A 14,049-nucleotide genomic window follows, 5' to 3' on the forward strand; every position below is an offset into this window, starting at 1 on the left:
AGCTGATAAAGGCTAATTAATATCAATTCATATTGATAAAATTAACATTTAGCTGGTACTTGTGTTTTCCCCTGAACCTTGGACAAGTTTACCAAAATGTATTTTTTAAAATCTATTTTATCACAAAATCACTTCATGTAATAGTTAGGGAGGGCTGTAAGCTAGTGCCTTTCAGTCCCCGTCCCCCGCCCCCCCCCCCCATCCTACACATCAGGCATTTAAACTGATGCACTGTAAGACAAAGATGCGATGGCAAGAAAAACAAAGTCAGGTGTCTGTCTCACACAGTTTATTTAACAATAGGTAATAAGAAATCAAATTTAACAGTCTATACAGTGATCCAAAGTTCATATTTATAAGTAATCAACTTTAATCGCATGATTTACAAGTTGAGGGTTTTTGCTTTCTATTTTCAAGTTTTACAGAAAGTGTGTGTATGTGTGTTGGGTGGGGGGCAGGGTAAGGAGGAAGAAAGCAAGCGAAGAAGAAACCCCAGGGACATTTTGCATGTTAAAATCATCCCACTGGAATCGTTTCTTACCCTCTTTTTAATTTTTTCCTTTGTTAGATGTAAAAATAACGAAAAAAATTCTTTCAAGAAACAGAACCACAATATATAATACATCAATTTGGCAGCTGCCCCTGTATATTTTGAAAAAGTCATTTTTCTCTCTACATGTACAAATTACTTTAATACTTGAAGTTTTTACGATCAGACTTACAGAATAGAAAATTTTCTGGAGCACAAAAGTTGACTTGGGAGGAAAGGGGATTTTTTTTACTTATTTTTTTACATTTTTAAAAGAATGAACATCTTTGCACCCAGAGAAAAAAAATTGGTATTTTAATATATATATTTATATATATTTATATATATATATAGAATGTAATTTTAAAGTAACATTGACCCCTTTTGTCCTCTGGTTTTAGAAATGTTCTTTTTTAACTCTTCCATAAAGTGAGGAAAATAGGGAAAAATGTCAACCATCTGCACCAGTAAATAATAACTATTAATATTACATATTTTCATTAATTTAAAAAAAATAATAAAACCTATTGGAGGTGCAAGGCAGGAGCTTGTGGTTGGCGTCACAGACCTCAGCCTCCTCCCAGTGCACACTTGAACCAAACACACAAGGGAAAAAAAACCGGCCGGTGGCGGCCAGCCATAACAAAAATATATTCTTTATATCCTGTCACCCCTCAGGTTCATCTCGATGTTTGCTTTAAACCACAAACAGCTACTGCACAGTTCTTATGTGTTCCAAGGAAAATTGTCTTTTAGGCTAAGAAAGATTCAAAAAAATTGTTTTCAGTACAAAAAGTCTTAAGAGAAAATAATTTTTTTGCTCCCAAAATACTACAAGGTGTCTCTAGTGTATGTCTAGTGTACTCTGTGAGAGGTTTGAATTCAAGTCTGAGTTATCGGTGCTGAGTCCCAGGTCCGTGGCGCTTGCACCATGGAGGTTTGCCATGCCTGGATTGCTAGCGAGCTGAGAGAGCATCGAATTCTGGTCCGGGCTGGCAAAATGCCCTTGTTCCATGGGGTTGCCCTGGGCAGCGACCAGTCCAGGATGTGGAGAACTGGTCTGTGGGGAAACGTGGTGTGGAGAAGGCTGAGGCTGCATCCGTGGGGAAGGGCTGGAGTGGGGGGGCTGGGACTGCGGCCGTGGAGAAGGGACAGGCTGGGGAGAACGCACTTGATTGGAGAGAGACGGGATCTGCTGGCCTTGTAGGTGTGGGGACTGAGCCTGACTCGGGAGCATGTGCTGCTGGGGGCTCATGGGGTTGGGCTGAGCGGGCGACCCCATCTGCTGCTGGAGGAGTCGCTGTTGATAGGCCTGCAGACTGGCTCCTGCCTCTGCTCCCAGGGCCTGGGGGAGCGGGCCCATCTGTCCCATGTTCCCTTGTTGCATCTGCTGCATGTGATGCTGCATCCGCTGCGGCTGCGGCTGCTGCTGGGGGGCAGGGTAGCCCACACCCTGGGGTGGCTGGAACTGGCTGTGGTTGGCCAGCCCAGGGCCGATGCCCGGCCCCGCTCCCTGCTGCTGCTGCTGCATCATCTGCTGCCGCCTCAGCATGTCTCGGAACTGCGAAGGCATGGTGCTGTGGTTCATGTTCATCTGCTGAGCCTGGGGGCTCATGCCCCCCATGGGCGGCGGGAGCTGCGGCTGCGGCGCTTGCTGCTGGGGCAGGCCGGCCCGCTGGACGCTCGCCTGCATGGGATTCAAGTTCTGCATGGCAGGGCTGGAGTGGACCCCCTGCTGACCTGGCATGGCGGGGGGCTGCAGCCCTGGCTGGCCCTGGGGCATGCCAGGCTGCCCAGGGAGGGGCTGCGGATTGGAGTTGGCGTACTTGGCAGCCCGCTGCTTGATGAACGCAGCCAACAGCTGGGGGTTGGCGTGAAGGATACTAAGCACCTGTTGCTGCTGCAGGGGGGAGCTGGGAGACCTGAGAGTCCGCAGAAGGTTTTGTAAGGCTTGTTGAGACACAGTGCCTGGTTTGAGAGGGCTCACACCTACCTGGCCCAATCCCGGTTGGGGAGCCATGTTCAAGGGCTGGCCGTGCTGTGACACTGACATCATGGCTGGCCTGGGCATCCCAGACTGTAGCTGCTGGGCTTGAGGCAGCCCTCCCTGGGCCCACGGTGGCTGTTGCTGCATCCCCGTGGGCCCCATCCCTGGCTCCAAATGCCCGCCGGGACCTCTGGCCATGGGGGGTGGGTTCATACCCATGGGGGCCATTGGAGTCATCTGGGGCATCTGATGCTGGATCGGCCTTTGAAAAATCTGCACGTGCGCCATCTGGCGCTGCGTCTCGGCTGCTCTCTGAATCTGCATTGCCATTTCCACCGCTGCAGGTGGGGGTCCCGGAAGGGGTGGCTGAGCAGTCTGAGGAGGGGTTGGGGGAGTCACCTGGCCCGCTGCCTTGCCCTGGGACACCGGGCCAGCAGCTTGAGTCCTGGGCAAGTAGGGCGGCATGCTGTTGGGAGGGGTGGGCTGGGGCTGAGAGGGGGGCTGGGGCTGGGGCGTCTGCGGGGTGGTCGGCTGTTGGCCCGTCGGCGTGGTCGGGGTGGCAGGCGTCGGGGAGGGCAGGCCCTGCTGTTGGCCCACCACGCCAGTCCGCTGCATGCTGGCCATCCTCCGGCGGAGCATCTGGGCCTGCTGGAGCCGGTGCTGCAGCTGCTGCTGCCGGAGCTTCTGCTTGATGTTGAGGCAGAAGGGCACGGGGCACTTGTTCTCCTGGCAGTGCTTGGCGTGGTAGCAGCAGAGGGCGATGAGCTGCTTGCAGATGGGGCACCCTCCGTTGGTTTTCCGTTTGCAGCCCTTGGTGTGCTGCACGACCCGCTTCATCTTCTGGCAGGAGGGCAGGGAGCAGTTGGCGTTGCGGCACTGGCAGGCGTGGACCAGGGACTGGATGCAGCGCTGGATGCTCAGGCGGCGGGAGTCTCCCGGGCTCTGGGTGGCCGCGGCCTGCTGGTTGTTGCTCTCATCATCTAACCCGAGACCGAGTTTCTCCATTTTGTGGTCATGGTTTTTAGTGTTATAGCAGGTGATACACAAATCATAATCCTGGGGGGGGAAACACAGGTTCAGGTCAACTCTCCAGCATTTACATTTCAACAGCATTTACATATTCTGCTTGGGCTAAAACGCCCTGTTTTAGAGAAAGCCTCTTTAGCCCAAGCACTCAAATTTGAGACTGGGCCCCACCAACCCCATTCTGTTACTCACCACTGGCCCCGGAGCCCAGGAAGGCCCCCAGGCCTGCATAACCTCTGTCTGAACTGCACCTCAGGCACCTGGAAGCCCCCACCTCCTCCGCCACTGGAGGCCTACCTCGCACACAGTGCAGTGCCAGCGCGTCTCCACGTGGTGTTTGCACTCGTTGCAGGTGTAGACAAAGCGGTCCTGGCTCTGGGTGTGCAGCTCCACCAGCATGCACATCGTGGACCACTGGGCTCTTCGGAGTGAAGAGAACTCCAGGTGCTTGTCCCTTGCGAGGGTGAGAAAGGCATCTCGCCCGTCCATCAGGTCACAGGGGATGAGGGGGTCAGGATCAACGATGGGAGGCAGGGAGTTGGCGGCCGGGCCGGCGATGAGACGGATCACAAAGAAGACCTGCAGAACAGACAGTCTCATCCCGACTGGAACTAGAGCACCACGGCGCACCAGACCAACCACCTCAGACAGCTGGGCCGGGCTGCACACTGGGTGGGGGCGCGGTGCAGCTGGGACGCCTGGGTCCCGCAAGGTTACACGATATGGCCCTCTTTCTCCTGCTTTACGTACCTCTGTTCTCTTCTCTGAGACTGACTACAGTGGGCCTAAAAAATCTACATCTTATGTTTTCTACCTCAATTAAGAATTCCTTCAAAAAAAAAAAAAAAAAAAAAAAAAAAAAAAGAATGGTCGGGTACAGCACCATACAGTGGACATTTTGCCTCAAAGTGGTCTACTTTAAGCTGCTACCCATGCTTTAACTTAACACATCACTGAGGGACATTCTACAAAACAATTGGCCTGGGAGTCTTCCACAAAATGCCCATATCATGAAAGAAAATAAGGCCAGGAACTGAGACATGGCAACTCAACATGGAGCAGAAGGAGCACACGTGAGGAGGTGGCCCTCGGTGGAGTTTCCTGAGTGTGAAGCCACAGTGTGCTTACGCAGAGATTGTCCTTTTTCTTAGAAGGTACTTGCCAAAATAAACAAAATGTAGCAGAACATTAACAACTGGTGAATCTAAGTGAAGGCTATGGGACAGCATTTCTAAATAACTTTCCTGTAAGTTTGGAGGAAAAAAAAGTTGGTAGGGGTGGGAAAATTAAGAAAGCAGATACCTTCATCCTTGCTATAGAAACAGCAAAACTTTTGTTCGTTGAAGTTTAAAACCACACGACTGCCATTAATTCCCATAACCACTGGTATAAAGGCTGCAAGAGGAAGCTGGTATCATGTATGTAATAATAAAATGTAAGATGGAACCTTCAAGAGATCAAGAACTTGTGAATAACTACTGTACTGCTCTATATTCTACCAGTTTTTCAGAGGCTGAACACCTGTGCAAACTGGCAATAACATCTGTTATATACTCGGGCAGCAATGTTGGAAAAGAAGAGTCTAGAAAAATAACACAGGGACTTCCCTGGTGGTCCCGGGGTTAGGATTCTGTGCTTCCACTGCAGAGGGCACGGGCTCATCCCTGGTTGGGGAACTAAGATCCTGCATGCTGCAGCATGGTGCAGCCAAAACCAAAAAGAACCAGGACAAGGCACACTGAGTCAGGACATATCAAAACAGATGCCAGAAGTCAGAAGCATCAAGGGAGGAATGTGATGTGTGTCTGACACCTTGTAATACTGGGTTTGATATTGTGGCTCAAAGAAAGCACTCATAAAGCAAGGAAGAGCCTTCTGAAAATGTGATTGCACACAGGGAAAGTACTGGATCTAACAAGCAGGGAAAGTCTGTCGCAACTCTCTCAAAAGAGGGGCAGATAAAACCATCTGGTGACTCCCTAGGAAACCTTCACTATGGCCAACCCTCCATTAACAACCATGATGACTGATTCCACTGTATGTCACCCTAGAGCTAATAACATGAATTTAACCGAAACTGACAACCTTAGACTCTAACTCCTAACAGGTGACTACTACCCACATCTTCTTCAGATGATGTATCCACAACTTAAACCACACCTATTACAACATACTCTAAGGGCTTTTCCCAATGGCTGCTATGACAGAATTCTGTAACATTAAATATTGCACAACAGCTGACAATCATTATCTAAGTGAGGCCTCCACCTCAAATCAAGCCTTCAGTTTCCTCTCCACATAATGGCCTCTTCCTATAACTTGATTATGATGTCTGAACAGAGTCAAACAGATGATAAAAAAATCAAAAAACAAACTGACATGAATTACCCTTCAAGACTCGCCATCTTATCAATGGTGATATTGAGGGAGAAAAAAATCCAACACACCCAGTTATATTCCCAAACCATCTACAACAATAAATAAGCAATTTAAATAATGAAATAATTCAAAGTTTTAACTTTGCTGAGAAGGGGTTACAACTGCATATGTGAAAGTTTAACAATTCCCAATTCCCTTTCAGATAGGCAAACATTCATTTGTTTTGCCAAAGTTCCATCACAGACAAACTGGAATGGACAGACGGAGTTCTAAGGAGCTTGGTCTAAAATAAAACAACAAAGATACCCAACAAGCCTATCTCCTGAACAATGGACAGAAATATAAACATAAAAGGATTACAAACAAGGTCAGACAAACTATGTTTACACTTTTCCCAACATCATGTAGCTTTACAACAGCTACAAATCAAAGACACCTTACCATTTCCTGTTCTCACTACCCCCTCTAGCCATCCTCTTTTTGCCTTCTTCCCCCTCAAATGATTTTCTTCCTTCTGAATTTGAATGGTCTGGTGTTCACACCGTAAGTATCAACCATGCTGGGCAGTTTTGAGAGACCCTCTTGGGGGCTGTGTCTCACCTCTTTATGCTTTTCCATGGTGGCGTACAGCTTCTGCGAGAGATCGTTGGACACATTGGGCATGCCTGGCTTCTTCTTATTGCCCCTACTCAGGCTGCTCTTGTTTTTGCTGGTTTTCTTATTATTCTTCTTTTTAGCATTTTTGCTGTCTCCCTTTGTCACCTGCAGGTTAGCACAAAAGGACAAGAAAATGTTAACTATTTGTTAAGAGACTTGAGAACTAATAATAGTAAAAAGACTTCATTTTTGAAACCACCTTCCACCAGCTGCTCTCTTCATTCATCCTCTTTTTAAAGCTGTTATTTACAGTAAACATTTTTTACACTAATTTTCTCCCGGGGAAGAATCTCTCCACTAATGTCTCAATAAGACAACGGCAGTCTTAGCTTTTTGGCCACAAGAACCCTGCCGACCAGGAAACACCTCAGGTGGACCCAGGCTATCTCAGATTTGAGGACAGGAACAAGCACTGAGTGGGGTGGTGAAGTGTGCACAGGAATAGGGAGCCAAAGGCCTTGGCTACAACATTTCCTTCCACTCACTTTCTAGAATTTTATGGGCCTACTAACCTTGAAAAACATTCAATAAAGGAGTTTAAACTGCAGACTGTAAAGTTCTTAAACAGACTAAGGGTGACTTGCGTAGTTCAGACTCAGCTAGGGCAATCTAGATAAACTACAGGGAAATAAATGACAAAGAAAAGCTCCTCAGATGATCCACCTACATCACAGGTTCTGTTTGGGGAAGTGGCAAACTCTGGCATAGACTTGTTTTTGTATGGCTAAGAATGATGGTTTTTACATCTGCATAAGTGTTGTTTAAAGGGAAAAAAAATGTGCTGGAGAAAATATATGGCCTGCAAGGCCCAAAATATTCAATCTAGACCTCTGCAGAAAAAGTTTACCAACCCCATGCTCTAGATGGGTAATTTTCTATCAGTTTTCCAGAGTTTCCATTACTAGAAATCCAAGATTCCACTGAAAAATGAGGTCTGGGGACTTCCTGGGTGGTTCAGTGGCTAAGACCAAGCTCCCAATGCAGGGGGCCCAGGTTTGATCCCTGGTCAGGGAACTAGATCCTGCACGCAGCAACTAAGAGTTTGCATGCCACAAGTAAAGATCCCGTGTGCTGCAACGAAGACCCAGTGCAGCCAAATATATGTATATATAAAAGACTGATGCTAAAAAGGCTTATAATCACTGAACCAGAACCACAATAACTTATCTACGCCAATATTTCTTGCCCAACTTGAAAAGTTAAGAGCTTTAAGACCATGCTGAAAGCTCACTTCTGGGTTGTACATGAGAACAGGCAGAGGCTGGAAAGGAAAGTGCAAAGCTCTCACATCTGTGCTTTCGTTGCTGGTATTCTCCTCTCGCTTTCTCTCTTCCTCCTCCTGTTCCAGTTCCTTAATGCTCTCTTCCAGAACATTGGGCCAGAAATCACCTTCAAAGTATGGCAATTCCTTTGCGCTTGTTAATCGATCTTCAGTAGCTTGTTTAAAAATATCCTGTGAAAATATCCATGTACAAATAGGAATTTCTACTTTTTAAAGAAACACATTTTTTATACAGAAGCAGTCACAGCTAACAGAGGCAAGAAACATGAAGAATGTGTCTTCTGGAAGTTGGCAGAGATTTTATACCCAAGCCTGGTGCCCGGGGAGACATTCAGGGTCACGGTGAAAAGGTCTGGTCCAAAATCAGTATTTCTGGCTTCCCCTACCACGAGGAGAGGGAGATTATCTGCCTTTATATAACCAAGTGGAAAATTATCCTGTCAGAAACAATGGCACAGGCAGCATCACTCACACCGTGGCCTTTACCACTCTTGAGACAGAGTGTAGTGCAATGGGAGGCACACCTGCCTTGCACGTATCCTTGAAATACCAGCAGTTCTACTGAGAAATATGTTCAAAACAAACCAAATTATAAATACTGGAAACCATATGGTTAAGAATGGTTTGCTGGGCTGCTTAGGGAAACGCCCAGTTCATGTTTTCCTCCCTATGGGTAAAAACAGACAAGAAATTTTGTAGTTCAACTTCCTTATCATGAGATACCCTATAATCACAAATGGTTATTAAATATTTTGCCAGATCCAGTTCATCTTAATAATAATTCAGGGGAAAAAAACCCTGCTATCAAATTAGCTTAATTTTACAAATTACAAGGAAGAGGGAGAACAAACAAGATTGTTGTTGATAGTAAAAATAGCAGAATACAGAGCAGCAGGATGAGACAAGCCACAGTTCTACATCCCCCTACTCCTGACCTTGTAGTCATGGACAATTCGCTCGGATACAGCCTTATCGAGCATCTTTTTGTACCACTCCTGCAGTCGCTTGGGCTTGGGTATCTTCTGGTCAGGGGGGTGGCAATGGAAGATGTAGTCGTCTCCCTCACTTGGGGGACATGCCCAAATATGGCCTGTTGTGTATCTAACAACACAAAGAGAAGGAACATTCAAGCGAAAGGTCACCCATTCTAGAAAGAATGCTACACTTTAAACCACAAAGTGAAGTTAGTACAGAAACCAATGATTTCCCCAGGATAACTCGAAGTGTGTGATCCACATCAGATCAAAAGTCTTAGGCCAGAGCAGGCATAACCCTGGATCAAAAAAATTCCAAATCTGCATTTAAAGACCAAACAAAAGCTACAATGCAAAAGAAAATGAATCCGGGTCAGCAGGAGAGCTAAATGAAGTGCAGACTGTTAGGAGGAATAACCTGTATGGCGAGCTGCTAAACATTCTCAAGCACACATGTATCTTGAAGGTAAGGAACCAGTCTGACAAATTTTTGTATCTCCAGACCTTACTGTGACTTTGGTTTTGATGGTCAGATGTAAAAGGACCAAGTGCAGTTTAAGGTTCTGGCCCTTCAAATCAAACTGTATCTAACAGTTTAACCGAACAAAATAAAATTTAATCTGGAATGGGTGCAACTAGGGTCAAAATATCCATTTCTTTCCCATTGGCAAAACTAATATCAAAAGATCTCCAAATTATAGTTCTACTAGATGAAAACCAAAGTTGAGGAAAAAAGACACGAAGTCACATATTTTCATGTATTATACCTCACCGTAATACCACAGTGGTGATTAGTTTAAAACTAATTAGTTGAAACAAATTGGTTTTAAAACTAGCATTGTGTTTATGCTTACCCTAATTTCTTGACATATTCCAAATACCCGATTAGAATTTCATGATAGACCGCAGTCCTCAAGCATTTAGGACGGAAGAAATGCACACTATCGAGATACGATATATACACTCTCCTGTAGCAAATGGGAAGAAAGAAGCCATGTCAAGTCACACCACGAGTTCCTACTGATATGGCTAAAAACACCTCTCTCTTCTGCACCTTTTGCTCACCTTGTCATTTTTAATGCTTATCACACAATATTATAGTTATTTAAGTAAATGACTAGATTGTGAACCAGTCAGGGGAGTTCTGTGGTCCTGTGGCTCTGTTATAATCTAAGCACCTAGCAGGGCCTGAGACACAGTACAGTCAGTCAGTATTGAGCAATCCAAATATTTCTGGCAGTATGCTTATTATGGCCTTTGTGCTATTTTGGAAATGGAAAATTCTAAACCATATTCTCTCATTTGTATGACATTCTTTCACATACATCTCTGCTAGGTACTTGACATGACCTAGATTTAAGTACATTTTCTGAAAAGTGGTCAGTTTGTTTCCTATTTTGTGTTTTAGGCTGCTATTCATATCACTTTCCCTATTACTATGACCACAGAAGAGGAGTACTGGGCAGTATTTTCTGTTTTTGTTTTCGTTTCACTTCAATACTACACACTCGAAAACTTGCATTTCCAAAACAAGCACATCAAACAATTTCTAGCCCATTATGCTTGTTCACTTTACTATAACTTCAAACTCTCACGCAAATTAGAAAGTAGCCACAGTAAAGTCCCACCTCTGGTTGGGTGGAGGACAGTCAGAGCCGTACTCTTGAACGTGCATGCCAAAGAAGCACAAGTCAACACCATCGATCTCTTCAAAGGCAAAGAGGGCTTTGGTTCGATACGGAAAGGATTCTGCCATCTCTCCACTATCTACAAACCTATACAATTCATGTCAGAGGGAAAAACCACAACATTTCATTCAGATTAGAATCATCAACAGTAACTGTGTAAGAGCAACTGTGGATCCACAGAGAAGACAAGGGGAAATTATTAGGTACCTTGCTTTCATGCCTGGTTTGACTTCCACAGTTTTGTCAGAAGCATGAACTACTCGAACAGTGACCTCTCCTGACTCAGGGTGATTCTGTCGCCTCAGGAAGTCATTCACACGATTTTCCAGAAAGGTGCCAAGCCTGGTAGATGGCAACCCTAGGAATTCAAAAGTTAGAAGTTCAGTAGTTACTAAGGTGCAAATTTATTACTATCAATCTTAGGTTTCAATACCAAATCTCATTTCTGCTTTTTCAGTACTAACAAAATTACCTGCTAGATTTTGTTAAGTTAGTGATGTAGTCAATACTTAAAAAAAAAAAAAAATTTAATGTGGACTATTTCACGCGTCTGTGCATCACCCTTACAGAGCACTGTGCGCATCTTCTCTGCACCATTCCAATTTCAGTATGTGCGCAGTTAAAGCAAGCAGGGTAGTCAATACTTTCTAAATGTTATTTTCCCTAACTTTTTATTTTGAAAAATTTTCATTTTCAGAAGAGTCAAAAAACAGAGCAAACACCCATATGCACTTTGCCTAGATTGCAATAATATTTAACAACTGCTGGGTGCTCTGATAAGCTTTACAGAGGATTAAAAGCAACCTGTAAATCAGCAAAAAACTGTAAAGGCATCTACCTACAAAACTAAAACTGACTGCCACCCCCACCCAACTGAAAAGATCACACAGGTCTAAATGCAGTCCCTACTAAGAGTACACACAAAACTGAGGGAATCACTCGTGGGAGAGCAATTCTGGACAAGTATTTCCACCTCTGGCCTCCATCAGGAAATGTGCAGGAATAAGAGAAAAACATATATCCTCCTTTCTATACATCATCAGGTCTAATGAATTTCACACCAAAAAGTACACTACAGTTCAACTTTAAGTACATCATGGAAAAGTTATTTGGTTTTTACTTTGGTTAAACATTTTTAATAATGTTGAAACAAAATTCATTCTGGATGTTTATTTTAACTGCTTCAGTGAAGTTTTGCCAAAGTTTACTTGTAAAATGAAACTTACTTTTAGCAGAAAACTTATTTTCTTTTCTAGTTCGTGCAGTCTTCTTTAAACAACCATCACAGACAAATCTAAAATGTAAACCAAGACTGCTTAAACAACTTAGAGAAACATTTAAAGCAATGTACACTACAAAATCCATCTTATGTATGTGTGAAGTTGAAATTTAAAAGACAACCTGGGAGAAATATTACTAAATACCTAACAAAGAGTTAATATAACCAATATACAAAGAGCATTTAGAAAACAAAAAGAAAGAAAGAAAGAAAAAAAAAGGATAAAAATCCTAATTGAAAATAGACAAAAGATGTGAAGAAATGCGAAGGGCATATAAATTGGTTTACATGCACAAAGCTGTTAAAGAATCACATAGTAAAGCAGAAATTCTGTTTTTTGGCTGATCACACTGGCAAGTTTATATGCTACCAGTGGGAAAGTAAATAAGTACATTTTGAAAGCAGCACTAATAGATTTAAAAAAAAAAATTTTTTTTTTAAATATATTTTGACTGTGCCGTGGGATCTTAGTTCCCCAAACAGGGATCAAACCTGCGCCCTCTGCACTGGAAGTGCGGAGTCTTTACCCCTGGACCATCAGGGGAGTCCAGCACTAACAGATTTTAAATGTACATTCTTGTTGTTCTTGCAGTTACATAAAAGTTTGCATAAATAGAATTTCTTAGAAAAACTGGATACCACAGGGACTTCCCTGGTGGTGCTGTGGTTAAGAATCTGCCTGCCAATGCAGGCAGATCCTTGGTCCGGGAAGATCCCACATGCTGCAGAGCAACTAAGCCCATGCACCACAACTACTGAGCCTGCGCTCTAGAGCCCGCAAGCCACAACTATTGAGCTCACATGCCTAGAGCCCATGCTCTGCAACAAGAAGCCCGCACTGAGAAGCCCGTGAGAAGCCTGTGAACTGCAACGAAGAGTAGCCCCTGCTCATTGCAACTAGAGAAAAGCCCACATGCAGCAAGGAAGACCCAATGCAGCAAATAAATGAATAAATTACTTATTTAAAAAAAAAAAACCCAAAACCAAAAACAAAAACAAAAAAAACTGGACACCACATAAGTACTCATTAACCGGCTGGCTGATCTTCAGCTGCAAGGATCACTGCAAGCGTCAATTTCCCTTTCCCACTCTGAGTACAGAGGGCGCTGAGAAGCCCTGTCTAAAGACAAGCCATATAAACATCAACTGCTGCATCTTCCTCAGTGTTTTTTATCTGGAAATTTGTTAATTAGCCTCCTCTTTCTTGTGACCTTTGAACTACCATCAGTAGTCAGTCCAAGGGACTTCCTGGTGGTCCAGTGGTTGAGACTCCGCGCTCCCAATGCAGGGGGCCCAGGTTCCATTCCTGGTCAAGGAACCAGATCCCGCATGCTGCAATTAAGGATGCTGCATGCTGCAGCTAAAGATCCTGCGTGCAACAACGAAAACATGGCGCAGCCAAATTAAAAAAAAAGTCAAAGGAGGGAAAGCAATCTAGAAAATAAAATTCTTAAAAAATAAAACAACCAAACAAAAACCAAAAAACAGTCCAGGAAAAGAGCAGAGGAGAGAGTAGAGATCCCATCCTAATGAGAGTCACTTAATGCACAGACACTCCCCCAACCCTCTCTGTGGAACAGAGCTGGGATCAGCCCCATTCCTGGAGAGTGAGAGGTAGCCCACAGCTGTAAACACACAAGTGTCACAATGGACAAAAATCCACTCACTGCCATGACAGGCAATGATGACGTGCAGCCTGGGTAAATGTGGAGAATATTCAGAAAGAGAACATGAGACCCAAGAACACCTAGTTCAATGAAGTCTGTATCTAGTCATTTTCATGCAACTCTACTGGACAATGCCCAATTCCTCAAAGATTTTAAATCAAACCCTAATCAGGGTCACAATTCAGTACACTACTCAGTGTGACGTTATCTCAGAGGCAGGAATAGATCTGTCTCCTTGGCACCCTCCATTATCCATATCGTCTAATTTTTCTACTGTAATGTAAGCAACATTCAAAATCTGCCAAGTTTAACCGTGTCTGACATCTCCTTGCTAGTTTCCAGGTGCTACAGATTTCATGTTACCTCTATTGATGCACAATGACCACCAAAGAATTTAAAAAACAAACCAGCAGAATAAAGTACTTGTATATAAGAAAAAGATGTATATTTTTGGATTCTAGGTTATTTTATGTTTTAAAACTGGATTTTGATGATCTTTTGCCAATCCAAAGAATAATTCTAAGAGACAGTAACTTTGAAGATAAAATGTAATCATTGCAAAGAAGACAAAAACTTGCTAA

At 44.1% G+C, this 14,049-nt stretch overlaps 1 protein-coding gene across 3 annotated transcripts in view; it reads right to left on the reverse strand.

Moving 5' to 3' along the window:
• Positions 1 to 274: 274 nt before the first annotated feature.
• EP300 (E1A binding protein p300) overlaps positions 275 to 14,049 on the reverse strand; it is a 66,465-nt gene continuing 52,690 nt past the window's right edge. For all 3 annotated transcript variants that reach the window (XM_057741524.1, XM_057741523.1, XM_057741526.1), the window contains 9 exons: positions 11,749 to 11,816; positions 10,730 to 10,880; positions 10,463 to 10,609; positions 9,689 to 9,802; positions 8,796 to 8,961; positions 7,867 to 8,031; positions 6,522 to 6,683; positions 3,840 to 4,121; positions 275 to 3,572 (listed from right to left, as the gene is read on the reverse strand). In XM_057741524.1, coding sequence (XP_057597507.1) covers positions 1,374 to 3,572; positions 3,840 to 4,121; positions 6,522 to 6,683; positions 7,867 to 8,031; positions 8,796 to 8,961; positions 9,689 to 9,802; positions 10,463 to 10,609; positions 10,730 to 10,880; positions 11,749 to 11,816 — 3,454 coding nt within the window. In that variant the 3' untranslated portion in view covers positions 275 to 1,373. The remainder of the gene's footprint in view (positions 3,573 to 3,839; positions 4,122 to 6,521; positions 6,684 to 7,866; positions 8,032 to 8,795; positions 8,962 to 9,688; positions 9,803 to 10,462; positions 10,610 to 10,729; positions 10,881 to 11,748; positions 11,817 to 14,049) is intronic.

The sequence above is a fragment of the Hippopotamus amphibius genome, chromosome 7, assembly GCF_030028045.1.
Source record: "Hippopotamus amphibius kiboko isolate mHipAmp2 chromosome 7, mHipAmp2.hap2, whole genome shotgun sequence".
Classification (NCBI taxonomy): domain Eukaryota; kingdom Metazoa; phylum Chordata; class Mammalia; order Artiodactyla; family Hippopotamidae; genus Hippopotamus; species Hippopotamus amphibius.